The sequence below is a fragment of the Eucyclogobius newberryi genome, unplaced genomic scaffold (genome assembly GCF_026437365.1).
Source record: "Eucyclogobius newberryi isolate DKJ021-1_F unplaced genomic scaffold, fEucNew1.0.hap1 SCAF_5, whole genome shotgun sequence".
In the NCBI taxonomy this organism is placed as follows: Eukaryota; Metazoa; Chordata; class Actinopteri; order Gobiiformes; family Gobiidae; genus Eucyclogobius; species Eucyclogobius newberryi.
Genome location: NW_027316167.1, coordinates 37,152,157 through 37,173,086, shown reverse-complemented (window position 1 = coordinate 37,173,086; position 20,930 = coordinate 37,152,157). Strand labels below are relative to the sequence as shown.

The 20,930-nt window shown below is 40.6% G+C and overlaps 1 protein-coding gene across 1 annotated transcript; it reads left to right on the top strand.

The window, feature by feature from the left end:
• The first annotated feature begins 7,842 nt into the window (after positions 1 to 7,842).
• fgf4 (fibroblast growth factor 4) lies at positions 7,843 to 10,561 on the top strand. Its single transcript, XM_072465183.1, has 3 exons — positions 7,843 to 8,216; positions 8,813 to 8,916; positions 10,230 to 10,561. Exons 1-3 carry the CDS (start codon positions 7,931 to 7,933, stop codon positions 10,404 to 10,406), a joined length of 567 nt encoding a protein of 188 aa, XP_072321284.1. The 5' UTR covers positions 7,843 to 7,930; the 3' UTR covers positions 10,407 to 10,561.
• Positions 10,562 to 20,930: the final 10,369 nt, after the last annotated feature.

Below are 20,930 nucleotides of genomic sequence, written 5' to 3'. Positions count from 1 at the left end.
GCCGCTTGCGGCTATATTTATACTCTATTCTCAATATAATAAATACTTCCCTTAAAAGATGCTATGTTCCACAGTCCTTCAAACATGCAGTCATTAAACCTCTTTTGAAAAAGCCTACCCTCGATCCTGACCTATTGGTAAACTACAGACCTATTTCAAATCTTCCCTTTGTCTCTAAAATCCTTGAAAAAGTTGTATTTAAACAGTTTTGTCGCCACCTACAGGACAATAACTTATTTTAAGTTTTCCAGTCAGGGTTCAGAGCCCACCACATCACTGAAACTGCACTAGTTAAAGTCACAAATTATGTTTTGTTTTTTTATTGTTATTTATGTTATTAGCTGCTGATGATGGACTGGTCTCAATCCTGGTTCTGTTGGACCTCAGCGCAGCGTTTGACACCATCGAACACAACATTCTACTGCAGAGGTTAGAATGTGATGTAGGTGTCGGAGGAACAGCCCTCAGCTGGTTTAAATCCTATTTATCAGATAGGTACCAATTTGTAAATGTAAACCAGACGGTATGCCACAGGGATCAGTACTCGGTCCAATTCTGTTTACTCTTTGTATGCAACATTATAAGAAAGCATGGCATTAACTTCCACTGCTATGCAGATGACACTCAGCTGTATTTATCAATTAAACCTGATCAGACTGATCAAGTAGACAGACTTAGTGCTTGTGTGAAAGATATAAAAACCTGGATGACACTTAACTTGACACTTATCTGTTTCTTAACGCTGAAAAAAAGTCATTGTGCTGGGCCCTAAACATCTACGCTTTATCTGAGCAGATAGTCACACTGGACAATGTCAGTGTAGCCTCCAGTTCTACTGTAAGAAACCTCAGAGTCTTATTTGACCAGGAGCTCTCATTTAAAGCACATATAAATCAAACCTGTAAAACAGCCTATTTCCATTTGCGCAATATAGCCAAAATCAGAAGAATCCTGCCTAAAAGCGATGCTGAATAACTTATCCATGCATTTCTAACGTCTAGATTAGACAACTCTAACTCCCTGCTTGCAACATGTCCTAAAAGCTCCATAAAATGCTTTCAACTGGTTCAAAATGCAGCAGCAAGATTACTAACAGGAACTAAAAGAAGAGAACACATTACGCCGGTGCTCCAGTCCCTTCACTCGCTCCCTGTCGAGTTTAGAATCAAATTTAAAATTCTACTCCTGACCTACAAAGCCATAAATGACATGGCCCCATCCTACCTCAAAGATGCTATAGTACCATATCATCCAAACAGAGCTCCTAGTTCTCAAAATGCTGGCATAATTCGTTGTTCATTGTGATTTTGGGTGCTACAAAAATAAATTGAATTGAATTGAATTAACAAGCTTGCCACACAAGCCTTTTGACTGAAAATCCAAGATGGAAAAAAATAAATTATGAGGTGTAAAAATGTGAAAATATTGGGTTCCGCCACAATGGCCGACTCCCTGTGGAGTTTAGGGTGGGGTCATGATATAATTTTTTACTTGTCCTGACATGAGGTATGTTTGTACCAAGTTTCATAAGTCTAAGATGAAAAAGGCCCATCATTGTAAATGGCACTAGCGAGTTATTTTGCCACTTTACAATTTTTTTTAGACACGAAAAAATAAATTTTTCACCGATCCTGAATTATGTGTAAAAAATGTTTTAGTTTTTGTTAACGTTAAGGGTTACGTCAAAATTGGGGTGGTTTGTGGGAGAAAAATAATAATAAGGCTGAGCAAAATAATATGTCTGTTTACCGTAACCCGACCAACCCGGTATAAAACTAGCCGACTGAAAAAAAAATATCATTAGCATTTTGATAAAAAAAACGCAAAATTCTTTTATTTTTCAATTATTTTGCCGACTCACCGACCGGTCTTTCCTAAAGCGCAATGTTAAATATTTTTAGAGCGCTGGTAATCCTATCTTTCATCTCAAAGGACTAATAATGCACTGCGCAACGCAGGTGCGTCTTTATTTTTGGTCCTCCATATCCTCTGTATGGCACAGCTCATGGAGGAGGGAACCTATATTGCCTTCTACAAGTTGGTTTGATCGGGTTGATTGAGACGTTTTCCGTCATTGACTGTTGAAGCCTGACCCCTGGCGGTCACTCCGAGTCAAAAAATGTGGATCTTTTTTTTTTTGCCTTCAAATAAAAAAAAAATAAGAATTTACCTACCAACCGACCCACTTGAAAAATGTTGGGTCGGGTTACAGCAAACAGACAATTTATTTGGGGTAGCCTAACAGAAATAATTTTTTTGAAAAATGTTTTCCTCTATAAAAACTCCAGCTAAAGTCATGTAATTTTGTCCGATTGTGCCCGGTCACAAATTACCCCATTATAAATATTTTCAGTTGTCTACGACAAAAAAATTCTCTTTGAATTTTTTTAGACTCTAGAGAGCCATTTTATTAGCTAGCCACTACATTTGCATATCATTGCGTTCATCTTTGAAATTTTAACAAAAGCTCCATTAAAATTTCCCCCCAAAACAATGTTTAAGAAATGTAGATTTTTTTGAATTTTGAAACCGCGCTGGGTTAAGGTTAGGGTTAGGGTTAGCCATGAGGCTATATAGCAGTGCCGCGGTTCCTGAAACTGCTGGGCCATTTGACCGCACCGCGGCTCTGCAGCCACGGTCTTAAAATTCACGATGACCATATCCAACGACATATCAGCTTAAAATTCATAGTTCAAGTTTTTTGCTCATGGCTTTTGAGTTTTGTGGCCAAATTTTAAGTGTTTTCAATGAAAACTGTAGGAGCAGATGCCAAAAGTACGACGAGGTGCACTTTTGTCAGCGCTGTGTTTGATCCAATATGGCCAACTTCCTGTTTGACTTAGGCCGGGTCATAATATAATTTTTTACATGGTCTCACATAAACTATTTTTTTGGAGTGAGCGTCATATTTTTACTGCAACTTTTTTGGCGTCGGGCTCCCATTGGCCCCATTTTTGAGGTGGCGCTACTAAACCGTCTTTCAATATTTTTTCATGGGGTCTCCCCTCAAAATTAGAACTTCAAATTTTTGATGCCACTCTAGTGAGTGGCATCAAAAATTTGACATATCTGTCCTTGTTTACTACTCGATTTTTACATTTCTCCAGCCCCAGGGTACAATTTTAATTAGTCCCTCGCAGGGACAATTCTCATCCTTCGGCTCGGGCCTAATATTAATATTAATAGTAATAATAATCATCATCATAACAATAACAAGAAGAAGAAGAAACAAACGAATAACAATGGCAAGGATGTCCAATCTCGCCGTCTCTATTTACCATTTTTATTGAACCCCTAGCAGCAGCTATCTGCCTGATCCCATCAATCAAAGGTATTGAAACACCACAAGCCCATAAAATCTCACTTTATGCAGACAATATACTACTATTTGTACAAGAACCTAATACAACTATTCAAGATATCAAAACAATTCAATGTTTTTCAAAAATGGCAGATTGTGCAATTAATTGGAAAAATCATGCACCATCTCGCTACATAAAACCAAATGGGATGTGGTATCCCACCAATCATCCATACCTATATGCCATGATCACATCACTTACCTAGGCAACAAGATTTCCTCCAGGAGTTGATTACACTGAACTTCACACCAATGCTAAAGACAATAGAAGAACACTTGCTTCAATGGCTCAACTTTCTCTTCTCCATAATTGGCAGGATCGTAGAACAATTTTTGACAATTTTACCAAAAATGAACCATTCATTCTCAATTATCCGGACCCATCCCACACTCACCTGGTTTAAATCACTAGGCTCCGTTATCACTCACTTATCTTGGAAAAATAAAACACCAAGGATTAAACTCAGTATACCAAAAAAAAAAAAACGCTCAAGGAGGAAAGAAGCACCAAATTTTAAATATGACTTGTTGGTCGAAAGGGAATCACTCAAATTAAACATAACACACATTTAAAAACAACACACAAGCAACATTTTGCCAAGAGTTTGGCAATACCTACAAATCATCTCATCAGTTTTTGAAAAAATAAAAACCAAATGCACACATTTAGGACTCCTGCCTGCAATATCAGATTTGATTAATATCTCCTCTCTAAAGAAACCTCTCTAAAATATACAAAATATTTTCAAAGGCATCTCAGACTATATGCTTACCAAGAATAAAATGGGAAGATTACCTTTCAATTATTCCTGATGCCAACTTCTGGACCCAAATCTGTAAAAATATGTATCTTATGTATAAAAATGCCAACCTACAATTAATACAATACATAACACTTCACATAACACATTACACGGGTAAGAGATTAGCTAAAATAAGAAGCATATCAAGGTTCTAGCCAGTCTCTAGACATAAATCCAACAAAAAATATTTGGAGGGAGCTGAAAATCTGTGTTGCTCCGCGACCTGACAGATCTAGAAAAGATCTGTGTCGAGGAGTGGGCAAAAATCCCTGCTGCAGTGTATGCAAACCTGGTCAAGAACTACAGGAAGAGTTTGACCTGTTTGACTTGTAAACAAAGGCTTCAGTACCAAATATTAATATTGGTTTTCTCAGGTGTTCAAATACTTATTTGCAGCAATAACATACAATCAATTATTTAAAAATCATACAATGTGATTTCTGGATTTTTTTGCCCATTACTCACAAGGAAATGCTAACTGTTGGAGAAACTGTAACAGCCAGGGGGCAAACCATTATCATGTGTTTAGGGACTGTCCTGTTTCTCAGAAGTTTTAGATTGAGATCAATAAAGCTTTATAGACATCAAAATCACCATCCCACTGGATTTCAGTATTTGGGCCTGAGGATTCCGGCTATGGACACAACCAGCAGCTATCTCTGGAGCATGCTCCTGGCAGCAGCGAAAAAGGCCCACACAAAAAATGGATGAGACACAATGCACTGACAATCAAGGAATGGGTTGATATTATATGGGACATTCATGAACTGGAAAGGCTTACATTCAGACTTAATTAGAAAATTTACAAATTATACGTATAATAAATACGTTTTATTTGTGTGCCATGATTTCTCTTTTTTTTAAATGTACATCTTTTTTTCAGTTTCTTATTTGGTATTTTGTTTTGTTCTCATTCTCTGTGTTTGTTTTTAAATGTTTACGAAGGAAATATTTTTGGAAAAGCAAACATATTGAGTGTAGTGTTATGCCGTAGATTCTTCTATAGGCCTTACTGGCAGATAACGGTTAAGTCATTTGGAGGAAGAGGAAAATCCCTGGGTTAAGTGCTTACTACCTTGTAGGAGCTAATCAAAACATTTAAACTAAACCAAGATGTTAAAATCTTAAACTGAATGGCTTATGACCAAAGCTTTGCACCAAACAGCACTGGCACTTATGGTTACATAATTTAATCACCCACTGTACTTTTTACTTTCTACACTACTTATGCAAATTAAACTGCAAATTTGTGTACATCGTAAGCCTATTTTTATTTTATCTCATAGCCTATTTTTATTTTTATCCTATCCAGATTTTAATTGTTTTTCTGTGGACTTAACGGTAAATAGGATGTTTTATCATTGCTCATTGTTTTATGTGTGCATCGAATCACCAAAGCAAGTTTCTATGTTTGTGAATTCTGTTAATTGACAATGGCAATAAAACTTTTCTGATTCTGCCTTGAATTACAAAGGCAATGTTTTTCACCAGATTGTAAAAGATTGTTAAAAGCTTAAAAGTTATGTCGAAAGAAGCCTTTGACAAACAGGACTTTTGTAGGTATTTACAAAAAATAGTTATTATTACCATGCAATGACCCTTATAACCCTCTGACTGAAATTTTATTCAGGGCAACTTTCAAGGGAAATAATATCAATGCCTTAATAATCTTGAAAACTCTTCCACGAAATACATTAAAAAGTAATGAGAAAGAGAAGGTAATATTGTTTTGACGGACAAAGAGTGGGAAAATGTGTGTACCTTCCAGTGGAGGACTGTAAAATCACATGCCCGGAGAGAATTTGATTTGAAACAGCATGTCAAGGTGCCCATTGATCACAAGAAACTATGGCAACCACTATTGCATGTTTTGGGACTGTCATGTTGTTTAAAAAAAAGGCCAGTACATAGAAATTGATGATTAAACCTAACCAACAATCAAGCACTGGACCGATATATTAAATAAATTAAGAAATATTGTCTAATTTAATTTGGAAATGGAAAAATGTATTTGACAATGGACAGATTTGACAGAATTTTGACCAAGTGTGACTTTTATTTTAATTTAAATGTGCTGTGATTTTTTTTCTTTTTGGTGCTTAGTGGATGTCTACTTGTGTTCTTTATTTTGATTTTCATTGTCTGGTTGTGGTGTATTATTCTGTTGTTTATGTCTTCTTTGTTATTTTTTATTTAAAAAAAAAGAGGGGGGAGGGGGGGGAAGTCATCAGTTTTTCTTTACGCCAAAGAAGAGGAAAAAATTAGACACATGACACTCACTGATTGTCTTGTCCAGTAATGCTGGTCCTTGGAGGTTGTGCTGGACATTCAGGGGGAGCTGCTTTGAGCCCAGCTAATGAAAGCCTGGCACTGTGCGACAATGATGAGCAGCGACTTGTGAATGTGAGAAAACATGTCATGCATGATCACTGCGGAGCAGCAGAGAGCCACCCCAGAGATCAAAGTCTGAGGGCCCCAGGAACCTGTGCCTCCATGCTGGAGCCACACAAACAGTTAGCAAGTAATGGGATGTTGAAAGGAAAGGGAGTTTGGCTGCTTTTCAGTTTCAAGCTTGGTTTGTCAAAGGCCATGCAAAGCTCAGAATACAAGTATCTGGTGGCTGGCATCAGCAGAACATGCAAATAATGCACCTGACATTTGCATGGGAAAGTAGACACTAACAAGTCAAATGAAGTGAAGCTGCTCAAGCAATGCAAGCCTTTATACACAGAGCTCAGGATAAATTATGAAACATTAAATGTGTAAGTTTGCGATTGAGTTGTAGATGTATTTTCTATGCACAGTGGCTAGAACTCCTGCCTCACATTAAGAAGGCCGCGGGTTTGACTCCTGAGCCTCCCAGGCCTTTCAGGTGGAGTTTCATCTGGGCTCTTCAGTTTCCCCCACCATCCTAAAACATGCATCATATTATTGCCTAGTACCTCACGATACAATACATATCCTGATACAGGGTCGACGATATAATATATATCCCAATACTTGGAACTTGATACGATACATGCCCTGATACGTGGATATCCTTTAAAGCCAGTATTTTACTGAATAGATGTTTTGATTAGAATAACAAAATATGTAAAAATGGTCACTAAGCAATTCATAATTAATCTATTTTGTTTGAAACTATCACTACACGATACATATAAGGTGTATTACACCATATGTCAAATCGTGACCAAGCCTAGCACAAGATTTTGAGTTTCTCCGGAGCTGCGCTGCCACAGCTCCTGACATAATTACATTGAATGATGGGTCAAATGCAGAGGTCAAATTTATGGGAACATGTGATCATGGCCCTCAGAGGCAACCGTTGTTGTGATTTTGGGCGTTACAAAAATAAATTGAATTGAATCTCTCTTTATTTAGTCTCACCATTGTTTAGTATAAGGGCCTGGGCTCTCTCATTAGCTTGAATCGGACCCGTGTTTTTTCCTGTTATTGTTCATAAATAGTTGGTGTCTCCTGTCCAGGCTGCAGTGGGTTCATGCGTGTATCCTCCGCATATGACTGATGACAGAGTGAGGCACGCGCTGTGAAATGCACTCTGTGCTGTGACTATGAGCCTGAGGCAATGTAATGGCATGTAATGTGTCTGCAGACTGCAGGTATAAATAAGGCAGAATGGCTGCACGCGCGTAGCCAGTGCGCCAGTGGGTCTGGGCATGAGCGCTACGCACATACGCGTCTCCTTCTCTCACTTTGTTGGAAGCACAATCCCCGGGAGGACAGAGCACGAGACAAGACCGGAATGGGCTCTTTGGCAGCCCTGTGGACCATTCTGGTTCTGGGCTTGGTGACGGGCCTGGCGGGCTGTACTCCTGGACTGAACCGCAGTGGGGAGCGCTGGGAGGCGATGTATTCGCGCTCCCTGGCGCGGATCCCCGGGGAGAAGCACGACGACAGCAGCCGGGACAGTGGCTACCTGCTGGGCATCAAGAGACTCCGGAGACTCTACTGTAACGTGGGCATCGGCTTCCACATCCAGGTGCTACCTGACGGCTGCATCACGGGCATTCACAACGAGAACCGCTACAGTAAGTACTTTTGTCATCAGCCAAAGTGAAGGAGGCACCATGTTATACAACGTTGTGATTTATTTAGAGGCCTGTTTGATGTTTTTATCGACCGTGTCTGTGCGCGAGGCTGTACCTGAGCGTTCTGTCCTGTGCGCACTTTTACAGCGTGAGTAGAGCCATGCGTGGGGTCAAACGCGTGTGCCTTTAATTTTGTCTAGTGCGTAACTGTCACAGACAGCACCGACAACACGCATCAATGACTCTGAACCCTTCAGCTGTGCCAACATTCTGAGACAAGGGATACACTTTCCAGGAGATGTTTTGTTTTGTTTTTCCTTCCCAAATCACAGCAACAGATCCATCAGTGTAAGGGATTAATAGCTGCAGTGTGACACAGAGATCCAAAGCAGCGCTGCTCTTGCCCCTACACATGGAACTCCACTGCGCTTGACAATGCCATTCTAACTCATTATCAGCTCCTACAGGTTTGGACTTTCACCATATTTAGCCTGATACACATTGTCGTTTATGAAAGTGGTTTTCATTCATGGACAATCAGACTAAGACTTGTCAAACGAATTCCTGAATTGCCATGTCTGTGTGTGTTTCTCCAGGTCTCCTTCAGATCTCGCCGGTGGAAAGGGGAGTGGTGACATTGCTGGGGGTTCGAAGTGGCCTCTTTGTGGCCATGAACCGACGAGGGAAGCTCTACGGCTCTGTGAGTGTCTGAACTCTCATACTGTGCACACACAACACCCCAGCACCACCTACTCAAACATAAAATATTCAGCATTATAAGATAAGATAAGATAGCCTTTAATGTCCACACATGGGGAAATGTTGGTGTTACAACACAGGTAGATACAGGGGGAAAGGACAGATAACTTATAGGAAGTTTAAAAAACACTCTTAATAGAAGAACTCTTATAAACAAAAACAAAAACTCTTATTAACAAAACTCCTGTAAACAGGTCCTCTCATACTTTATCTGTATTGCTCTTGTTCTTCATACATGCTCTTGTATCCTTGCTTTGGCTTTTCATATTTAGAACCTAAATATTGTATGTCTTACTGGCAGATGACAGACAATTGGGTAAAATGGATGGAATTGAGAATCCCTGGGTAAAATTGGCGCGTACTACCTGGAAGGAGCTCATCAAGGCCTACACACTAAATAAAGATCTTAAAATCTTAAATTGTGTGGCTTATGACCAGGGCCAACCGCATTGACCTGAGATTCAAGTTTTTTTTTTTTTTTTATCAGATTGTAAAAAAACCATCAAATTAAAAGCTGTTTGTTATGTTGAAGGAATCCTTTGGCTTGGAGAAATAGCACTTACAAATGACCAATATCAATATAAATCATATAAATGCAACAATAATTTAGTCAACCTATATCTATTATTTATATGTATATATATATATATATATATATATATATATATATATATATATATATTTATATATTTATATATCTATCGTTATCTATATCTATATCTATAGATATATAGATATAGATAAATAGATATAATTTTTTGGGGGGAAAAAAGTTACTCACGAATCACTAACTGCTGGTTGCCAGATGGCCCACTATTACCATGTGTTTTGGGATTGTCCTGTTGCTCATCTGAAAAATGAATCTAACCAATTTGATGATGAGGGAACAATGTTAGAAAATAGTTAAAAGAGAGGAAAAGGATTTTGCAGACGTGTCCTTTGTCATAATTTACCTGACCCTGCCAACACATTTCCCACAAAGATTCAAGACGCACTTGATAAGCATAAGATGGGAGAGATTACAGTTTACAGATTACATTATTTGAGGCACAGTGAAAACATCATTCTTTATTTTACAATACATGTTTTTGTATTTAAAATGCTAAGGTTATGCTCATATATACACACATTGTTTGATAGCTATCACGCTGAACAATGTAATCCAAAATTAACCTCCAAAAACCCCCAGACATCTTTTGTTCTGCCTTCACTGACTGTTGCCTGTATGTGTGATGGTGTTCTCTTCTCTTGCAGTTGTATTTCAACAATGAGTGCAAGTTCCGGGAGAATCTCTTGGCCAACAACTACAACGCCTATGAGTCGATGGCCTACCCGCGCATGTTCATTGGCCTAAGCAAAAATGGCAAAACAAAACGCGGAAACCGAGTGTCACCCGCCATGACAGTGACACATTTCTTGCCAAGAATCTAGTGGCTTCAAAATAGACCTCACCTCGATATGGAGAGGGAGAAAGGGGAACTCCCTGTCAAGATGCACTTTCACTCCGACCTGTGTGCAAGCATTTGTGATGTGTAGAATTTTTTGTTTTTTTATCATAATTTATGCTTCTCTACGGTTTTATATATATATATATATATATATATATATATATATATATATATATTTTTTTTTTTTTTTTTTAAACAAGTATGTGTAGACATTTAGCAGAGGATCAGAGATGAATTTATATATATTTTTTTTTTCTCTCGGATTTGTTGGAGAATTGCTGCTATAAGACTAGAATATCTACATGAGTAAAAACTTGAATTCCGAATATTTTTTTGTAATTTAGTAATTCTGAAAATTTAAACATAATTTGGTTTCAATCGATTTCCTGTTTTAAGTGAGATTTTTTTTTATATATATATATATATTTTCATATATAGTTGACTATTAAAGTGGATTTACCAGATTTTCAAACTGTGAAAGGAGGAAGTAGGAAAAATATATATATATATTGTGATAAAAAAAAAAAGAAAGAAAGGGGATTTACATTTCTCAAACTTGTTCTTAGCCCTCAACAAATTGGGCATGGATTTTTGGCACTTGCAGAGCTTTAAACATTTGTTTTTTTGATGGAAAGTAAAGCCAGATTGATCAAATGTCTCAAACCAAAGCATCATACGGTGGCAAATCGTTTTTTCAAAAGATAAAATACGGCGTGTAGTAGTCTAATTGGTGAGAAAAACTGAATTTACAAATTTAAAGGGACAGCTCTATCAGGATTTATGACAATTATTCTGAAATCAAGCCATTTTTGCTCAAGTAGAAATATTTTTTTCCAGTGTGATGGTACAGTGACAACATTGGTGGCAAACATGTGAGTGATTAGCCAATGCTGCGGAGCTTTTGTGGAGTCTAATTGAAAGCGGATCGCCTTACTCCTAGAGAGAGGAGGGGAGACCATGCGCTGTTTATAGCGCTGCGCCCTGAACTCTGAACTTTTTGACCGTCACTGTCATAGGAATCTGCAGCTTGTACATAGTCAGAGGATGGCGGCTATGGTACTATGTTATATAAGAAGGAATCTTCCAGTTTAAAGGCAATGGCGCCGCCAGCCAGCCTCTACTAAACGCTGACATATTTCACCGTTGGCCAGAATAGAAACATTGTTCGGTTGTTCAGTGCACTTTGCATCAGCCTTTTATACTTAACTGTATATTAACAATACTTAACTGACGAAAACAAAACAAGCTGGATGTGACCACTGACTTAACGTTATACAACGTTAACGCAACTATTCCAATTACTTAGAAATTTACAAATTTATGTGCAGACCAAATTATTGTACTTTGAATGTTCTTGTTTTAAGGTTGTGCTTGAGTTTCTAGTGTGTTCACTTCCCTGTGTTGCCATAGTCTTAAGAGTATTACAAACATATAGAGAAGAGTCTGGATTAGTGTATGGGCCCAACTCAGGGGCCATGTTGTCCTAGTTGCGCCTTGTCACGTTCCAGCTATCTTTACCCAGCGATTTACTTTTAGAAAGGATAATCATGAGAGAAATATCCACAGACAGCTGCTGGACTGGACTATATGGTAGGGCCCGTAACCCTATATTTTTCTTTATATATTTTGTAAATATAACCTCTATGTAACTCAAGGTGCTGGCATTTCTTTCGGGGGTTGGCCACTTTTAAACCGACAGAGCAGGATAGGGGAAGACTGGGATGCTCTGCTGAATAAAACTATGACATTTGTTATGTAGTGTTAAGGCTGAGTCCCGACATTCCGTATGAGAGCCCATTTGTACCTGTAAACCTGTTGTAAACATGTTGTAAACCTGTGCTTGAGTATTGGTTCTGCCTGCGTGCTTTGTTTGGGTGAACGCTTGTCCACGCTGCATGCATATGCTGGGATTAAGTTGCAAAGGGCTCAAGCAAATCTCATGCAAACTGTGAGAGGAGGCTCCAGGCTTCCTTACACAGAGAGTTTGAACTGTGTTTATTCTAAATTTCAGTTCATGTTTTCATTCATTTTGTACCGCTTTATCCCGTTAGGGGTCGGGGGTGACTGGAGCCTATCCCAGTGACTTTGGGCCTTAGGCAGGGTACACCCTGGACAGTGGCCAACTCGTCGCAGGGCCGACAGACATAGACATACAGATAACCATTCACTCTCACTTCACTCTCACATTCATTCACTAGGGCCAATTTAGAGTTGCCAATTTTGCCTAACACATGCATATCTTTGGACGGTGGGAGGAAGCCGGAGAACCCGGAGAGAACCCACGCTAACATAGGGAGGACATGCAGACTCCACCCAGAGAGATCATGTGACGTTGGTCTGGCCCGGGAATTGAACCCATCGAACTCCCTACTTGGGAGGCAAGAGCGCTAACTGCCTTTGCCACCGTGCACCCCCAAAAAATGTTTTTAAATGAGATCAACATTTTCAAGCCCTCAGATTTAGTAGTCAAACATTTTGCGGCAAATTCTATACTCTGATGTTTGACTTTTGAATTTGTGTTGACGTTTTTTCCTTTTGAATAGTTAAACTGAGATAAGCACAATTAAAACAATTAAGCAACTTAAAATCCTTGTAAAAACAATTAAAAGTGTTGGGCCATTCAGTGGTTGGGTGGATAACTCATATACCTGCCATGTGAGCAAGCCGCAACTTTTATATTCTACGATTGGCTGCCTTTCTTCCTACCTTGCTGTAGACCTGGTCACGTTAAAATTAGGTATTCACTGAAAATGGTTAATATCAGCAAATACCTTGACAGTCACAAGCATATCAGAGGTGCACTTTCCCAGCCACCTTGTAAAAACAAATTCATGTGCAAGCTGCAGCTTTGTGAGTTCAACATGCATGCCCTTCCTTGGTAATATCCCCACTTATTGGCACATTATCTTGCCTAATAAGCCTACGGGCCCAAAATCCTGTAAACATATAAAGACAACTATGATAAACAAATAATCTTCCATATGGTGCATTCAGGAGCTGTGGGACTCTGTGTGCACAGATGTTTTGCCTGTACGGAATCATGTTTACATCTTGTGTTTTTGTCACTGCCTCAGAACCAGGCTCCAGTCACTGTGGCTCAGCCTCAGCCTCTTAAAAGTGCCTTTAAAACTCCTCATTGTTTGATATGCTTTCTTAACCAATTTCTGCTTTTGTTACATCATGTGTGCAGTCATGCCCGACCCATCAGGTGCTATGAGGAGATTATGATTGTGAATGTAGAGAACAATACTGACACGATTTCTGTGCTGTTGGTTACTCGTGTGGCCTTATAATCATTTTGTATAAAATACATGTTAATTGTCCCTGTAGTTTTATACAGGCTCAGCTATATGTGCTATGCACATGGCTTAAGTCTAACTTAAGGTTCATAATAAAATCCTGATCCCTCATTTTCCCTGGTGTTTGTATTTGCCCTTCACTGTGAAATCTGTGTATGAGAGCTGCTTCTGCAGTAGACCAGGCAAAACTGTGAGACTCACACAGAGATCTCTATATGTATGTAACAACACTGATGGACTCTAAACGTAAACATCAATTATTTTATACCTGGCTGGCAATACATTCCATTTCCTAGCATTTCTTACGTTCTTTGTTTTTTCAGGCATAAACATATTAAGACAACGCTTTTGACTAGTACATCCATGGCCCTCAGATCCATAGCCATCACATAGATTGGTGGCCATTAGTTCCATGATTTGTTCAGTTATTAAACCCATGCATCCACAGTTTTACACCTGCGCCTCGTTCCTGGCACTTTGGCTCATTCACATCACATACCCACACTGATTCTGTTGCGCACAAGCTGGGCAAGAGTGGCGCACTAGAGCGTAGCCGAAGGTTAATGCTTAAAATGCGTTTTAAGAGCAACTGAAACACTTTAAACTGAGAAAAAGTGAATGACCTGAAAATACGTAAAACTTGCAGCTATATCTGACATTTCTGTAAGCTGTAGGAGCCCTGTCAGCCGAACATGACCAGTTTTTTGTTATATTGCGCTCTATGGAAAAAAAGGTTTCTGGATCGCACGGTTTTATTTGCTGCAGTACCAATGGACTGGCCACTGGGGACATTAGCGACATGTTTAGGCTAGCAATACCCTATCCAGATAATATAACAGATCCATGCATGGTTCCATGAGACTATTCTGATTGTTTTGGAGAGAGCTAATTTTGTGGTTTATATGGGTTGTGACCGCCAGGAGGCATCGGCAAGAATGCACTAGGAGAGATGATCCAGGGTTTTCTCTTTATTAAATATTTCAGTCAATAATAATGGTGGTTGGTATTTACAACAGTATGTATTGAGCATGTAAATACGTGTGTGGTTCTGCAATTAAACAAGAAGAACATAAATTATAATACAATCTGTAAAACAACAACATATAATGCACAAATATACATGAGCGCCTTCATAACTAATGCTGTTAGCACTTAGCTCAAGGCACTTAGCATTTACAGATACAAACGATATAAATGTATGGCCTTAACTACACTATTTAACAATTTGAATGGCATGCAACACTTTATAAACTACGGGAACAAAAGCGGGATTTATGTTTGCCTTCATTTCTAAGAAATACTCAATTTTTCATCACGCACACCAAACAACAACTACGAGCTCTACACGATGTGGAGGAAAACAACTAAAACTCAGCAAACACATAGCGTCCTCAACCTAACTTGCCTATGCTAACTTGTGATTGGTTACTCAGCCTGTCAATCAAGCACCCGGCAGAAACGGGGCAAGTCCTTCGTCACACAGATTAAGGTCACATACATGTACAAAATTTAATTGGATTAGGACAAAGTAAAAATGTCACTTCCTTGTGACTTTTTTAAGGCATGGCCATGCAAATGTGGGTGGAATTAGGACATGGTCTTCATTGACTTTTTTGTTCATGATCACAAAAAGGGTGTGTTTTCCAAATTTCACATGTCTATGACAAAGAAAAATGTTTCCCTTCCATTATAATATTGCAGAGGGCGCTGGTGAGCAATTTTTGAAGATAAATGTAAAATGTAAATATCAATATGACCAGCCCATCAAAATACACCAACCTCTCATCCTTCTAAATCTGACGATGTTTACCAAATTTACAATGTTTTTTTGTTTCCAAAATTGACACTTTTTTAAGAGCTCTTTATGACCACACCGTGAGACCTATGCAAATCATGCAAATTATCATATTTTATTTTTAACCCACATGTGTCCTGATGAGGATTTGCCAGTTCAGTAAACGTTGGAAAAAAAACCTAGGACATTTTTTATATTACGAGGGCTAAATTTTGGAAATCTATACATTTTTTTATTTCAGATTCTTGAATATATGGTGTGGTCCTAAGATACTTCATACCAAAGTTCATATGATTACAACAAACAATTTGCAAACATTTTTTTTTTGTGGCAATGCAAATGTGGGTGGAGGTGGAGGTGGGTAGGGTGTTCTAACCCCCAGAGCCACTCCACCAAGCACCGCTTCAAAAGAAAGGCCTCTCTTTCCCCTGGTCAGACCTTCAGATAGATTGGGTTGGACCACTGACAAAGTCAAGGAGAGGAAACAAATACATCTTGATGGTCACCTGTGCCTTCACCAAATGGATAGAAGGCCTACCAGTGCCAAACAATTCAGCCCTAACCACGGCCTAAGAAGAACAGGTTCTCTCTCTTAAAAACTAAACAAACCGTGATTTTGGAACGAGTTGTTACTCTGGTGTCTTATGATATATTGCTAAATAACTCTCCTAAATCACTAAACATGTACCATTTGAGACCCTACATCAATTAACAGAATTCAAATATAGGAACTTGCTTTGGTGATAGGGTGCAACATAAAAGCAATGAATAATAATTCTTCCCCAGCTGCACGCACTGCCTCCGATCCGTCAGGAAGTCAGTTTATCTTCCTGCAGGTGGAGTCAGGCACGTTGAGCTGGGAGAGCTTGTCCTGGAGCTTTACCACTGAATACCATTTTGAGTCTGGCCATAAAGAATTAAACAACGTATGTGGATCTGGTACATTTGGTGCTCTTTGGATTACTGCTCTCAGATCTTGTATCATTCCCCATCATTTTGATGGGAATGCTTTCGGGGGTTTCGGATATTGGAGTATTACAAGTAGATTCAGAGCATGGAACTAATATTCATTCATATTCATTTCTCCCTGTGGCCCTCAGAGGCGACTGTTGTTGTGATTTTGGGCCTTACAAAAATAAATTGATTTGATTTGAATATCCCAGCATTTAGTAAGTCCTCTATTATTGGTCTGATTCTTTCTACAACATTTGGTTTTAAATATTGTTTAAAAGGATATTGTTTAATTCTAGGCCTATATTCTGTGTTTTCCTTTAATTGTCACAGGTTGGGCTCCTTTCATTGTTCATCTGTAGGGCCTTTAGACCATCAATGTTGGGGTATTTCTCACAATGATTTTTCTGCCACTGTGGTGGTGAAATATGTCTCAACTTTGGTTGACATCGACATTTTGGTTGATCTTTTAGATGTTGTAGGGTAACATACTAGTACAAGTACTGTAAGGTTATGAACGTCCACCCACTTGTGAAGCAGGGGGGCATTCAAGGTTGATATTGATTAAAGAATTGTTCAAGAATTCAAACATGACACACTGCATAAGTGTGGGTAAGTTTAGAGTAGAAAGGGGCACTAGCCGGATAATCAGCCATTTTAACAACTATAATCAGATATCTAGATTAATTCATTAGAAATGAATTTGCTCATTGATCTAAAGGTTTGAGAACGTAACCGTGACATTGACCCCTTTTCTGGAAATGAAGGAACACTTGTGGGTTATGAAGATTTAATGACCAAATAATTAAACAGATAAATATGAATTAAGAATATGCAAATTAATCGATAACAGATGGAAAACACTAGACATGATGGTTCTAGATCTATCTAGGGGTGTGCTAGAATTAATTCTAAGATGAAATTCAGCCAGCCTGTGAAGTGCATTCATACGAACGGAACCAGAAGCTGTGATCCTGAGGAGACGGCCCTGCGTGGGGTCCAAGAGCCTGCGTGTCGTTTGTGTCGATTCCAAGCTTCACTCAGGAGGTCACGCTGCAGCTCAGTCCACACGCTGGCCAGAGCAGGGCTGCTCTGGAGCTCGGCTCTGACGTTGTCTGGCCAGAGAAGGACTGGATCAGGTTCTGCGATCTGCGTTCTCCTTGGCTCTGAGGCGTTACCAAATGAAAAGGCCGTCGTGCTGCTCCACCGATGTGGCTAAAAGGCTGTGGACTTGAAAAGTTGCAAAAGGTCCTTGCTTGATTTGCATGATGCAGTATCAATCACGTTTTTAAAAACGGGCACAGGTTTCTTAGTTCCGGGAGGGAACATTAGCTTCTCTTGGAGAAGCTTTAGCATTGCTCACAAGGCCCGTTGTCATGGACCTTGCTGGTGGAACCTTGAAGGTAGGGTCGAGCTTTGAAGGAAACTCAGATGGAACTCTCTTTGGAGCTCGGATGGAACCAGCGTGTGGACTGAGCTGCAGCGTGACCTCCTGAGTGAAGCATGGAATCGACACGAACGACACGCAGGCTCTTGGACTCTGCGCAGGCCCGTCTCAGGATCACAGCTTCTGGATCCGTTCGTATAATGCACTTCACAGGCTGGCTGATAATATCATCTTAGACTTAACTCTAACACACAACTAGATAGATCTAGAACCATCATGTCTAGTGTTTTCCATCTGTAAACCAACTAATTTGCATATTCCTGCTTCATATTTATCTGTTTAATTATTTGGTCATTAAATCTTCATCACCCACATTTGGTTAAGTGTTCCTTCATCTCCAGAAAATGGGTCAATGTCACGGTTGCGTTCTCAAACCTTTAGATCAACTAGCAAATTAATTTCTATTTAACTAATTCATTTAGATATCTGCTTATAGAGTTGTTAAAAATGCTGATTATTCGGCTGGTGCCCCATTCTACTCTTAAAAATACGATAGTAGTCCAGAAGTAGCGGGGTTCCGTTTTCCATTCCACAACGGACACATCTTCACTTCTACATGATTTTACTATCCTTCCACCTTGCCTAGAAGGAAAGATACCTAGCCCAAGTGCTACCTAGTAGATTTTATGGATATGATGGAGCAAGAACTACTTGTAGACTTCCCTTTTCACCCTCCTCTGGAAGTTGTAGATGTATGGGTTTACTTAGTCTGTTGATTTTAGTAGAACCATAAGCTGTCTGAGTCATACTTCCTGTTTTTCTTGCCTTTAGTACAGTTTCTTGCCCAGTGTCCTGGTTGACCACACTTAAAACATTTCTCTTTATCTTTCTCTTCTTTTGCTTTTTTGCAAATGTGGACAGTGCAGCCAACCAGCGATAACTTGTGGCATTGAGTCTAGCAGTGGTCAGGATATATGTTAAGGGATTTTTGTCAGTGATCACAAGGAATGGGCGTCCTGGAAATGTTCTGTGACTGCCCATTTTAGAGCAAGGAACTCTAACTTGTGTGCAGGGTACTTAGTTTCACACTTTGACTGTCCACGACTTGCGTAGGCGATGTCATGTTTTTGACCTGGTTGCATGTGGTAAAGCCCAAGCAAGCAATTCCCCTAGCCACGAAGTGCTTGCGTCTGTGTGCAAAGTAAATGGGAGTTTGGGGCCAGCAAACCCGAGCACTGGAGCGCTTGTTAGTTTTTAGATGATGGTGTCAAATGCTCAAAATGTTGTTTGAGAGTCCACGGTCCATCTGGCTCAAAAGGGATCTTTTGGGTTGTAGTATTGGGCTGTGTCAGCTTTGGCCCTTGTTTTTTTCCAGAGAGGTGGATATCCACCAGTGAGTTGGTTGAGAGGTTGCATTATTTTTGAAATGTCCTTTATGAATCTATGGTAGTAACAGCAAGATCCCAAGAATGTCCGCAGTTCTTTTAAGTGTTTGGTTTTGGCCAGGTTTTGAGTGATGTTATTTTATTTGGATCAGTTTCAATTCTCTTTTCTGAAATATTGTGGCTTACACTTTTGTGGAGACAGTTTTAGGCCATTACTCTTTCAAACAGCTCTTTGTGTTTCTCTAATGTTAAAGAAAACACTAGGTTAGGTTAGGATTAGGTTGTCAAGGCCTCTTTCAGGTTGACACCCTGAGAACCCACGCAATCCATTTGTGATTCCTTGAGGCATTCTCCATCCATCCATTTTCTACCGCTTTATCTGGGGCCGGGTCGCGGGGGCAGCAGTCTAACCAGGGACTCCCAGACACTTCCTCCAACTCCTCCAGGAGGGATCCCGAGGCGTTCCCAGGCCAGCCGAGAGACATAGTCTCTCCAGCTTGTCCTGGGACTTCCCCGGGGCCACTTCCCGGTAGGACATGCCCGGAACACCTCCCCAGGGAGGCGCCCAGGAGGCATCCGGAACAGATGCCCGAGCCACCTCAGCTGGCTGAGCTCCTCACCTTATCTCTAAGAGAGCGCCCAGCCACCCGGCGGAGGAAACTCATTTCGACCGCTTGTATCCGCGATCTTGTCTTTTCGATCATTACCCAAAGCTCATGACCATAGGTGAGGGTAGGAACGTAGACCGACCGGTAAATCGAGAGCTTTGCCTTTCGACTCAGCTTGTTCTTTACCACAACAGTCCGATGCAGCGACTGCATCACTGCAGCCGCTGCACCGATCCGCCTGTCAATCTCACGCTCCATCCTTCCCTCACTCGTGAACAAGACCCCGAGATACTTGAACTCCTCCACTTGGGGCAAGGACTCCCCACTCACTTGGAGAGGGCAAGCCACCTTTTTCCGGTCGAGAACCATGGCCTCGGATTTGGAGGTGCTGATTCTCATCCCAGCCGCTTCACACTCGGCAGCAAACCGTCCCAGTGCATGCTGCAGGTCCGGGTTTGATGGAGCCATCAGGACAATATCATCTGCAAACAGCAGAGATGAGATCCTGTGGTCCCCAAACCGGACACCCTCCGACCCCTGACTGCGCCTAGAAATTCTGTCCATACAAACTATGAACAGAACCGGTGACAAACGTCAGCCCTGGCGGAGTCCAACATGCACTGGAAACAGGTCTGACTTACTGCCGGCAATGCGAACGCAGCTCCTGCTCCGGTCATACAGGGACCGGACAGCCCTGAGCACAGGGCCCCGGACCCCGTACTCCCGGAGCACCCCCCAAAGGACACAGTCGAAAGCCTTCTCCAGATCCACAAAGCACATGTGGACTGGTTGGGCGTTTGCCCAACCATGAACCCTCGAGCACCCGATGGAGAGTCCCACGACCGGGACGAAAACCACTCTGCTCCTCCTGAATCCAAGGTTCGACTATCGGTCGGATTCTCCTCTCCAGTACCTTGGAATAGACCTTACCGGGGAGGCTGAGGAGTGTGATCCCTCTGTAGTTGGAACACACCCACCGGTCCCCCTTCTTGAACCGAAGGACCACCACCCCGGTCTGCCGGTCCGCAGGCACGGTCCCCGACCGCCACGCGATGTTGCAGAGACGTGTCAGCCAAGACAGT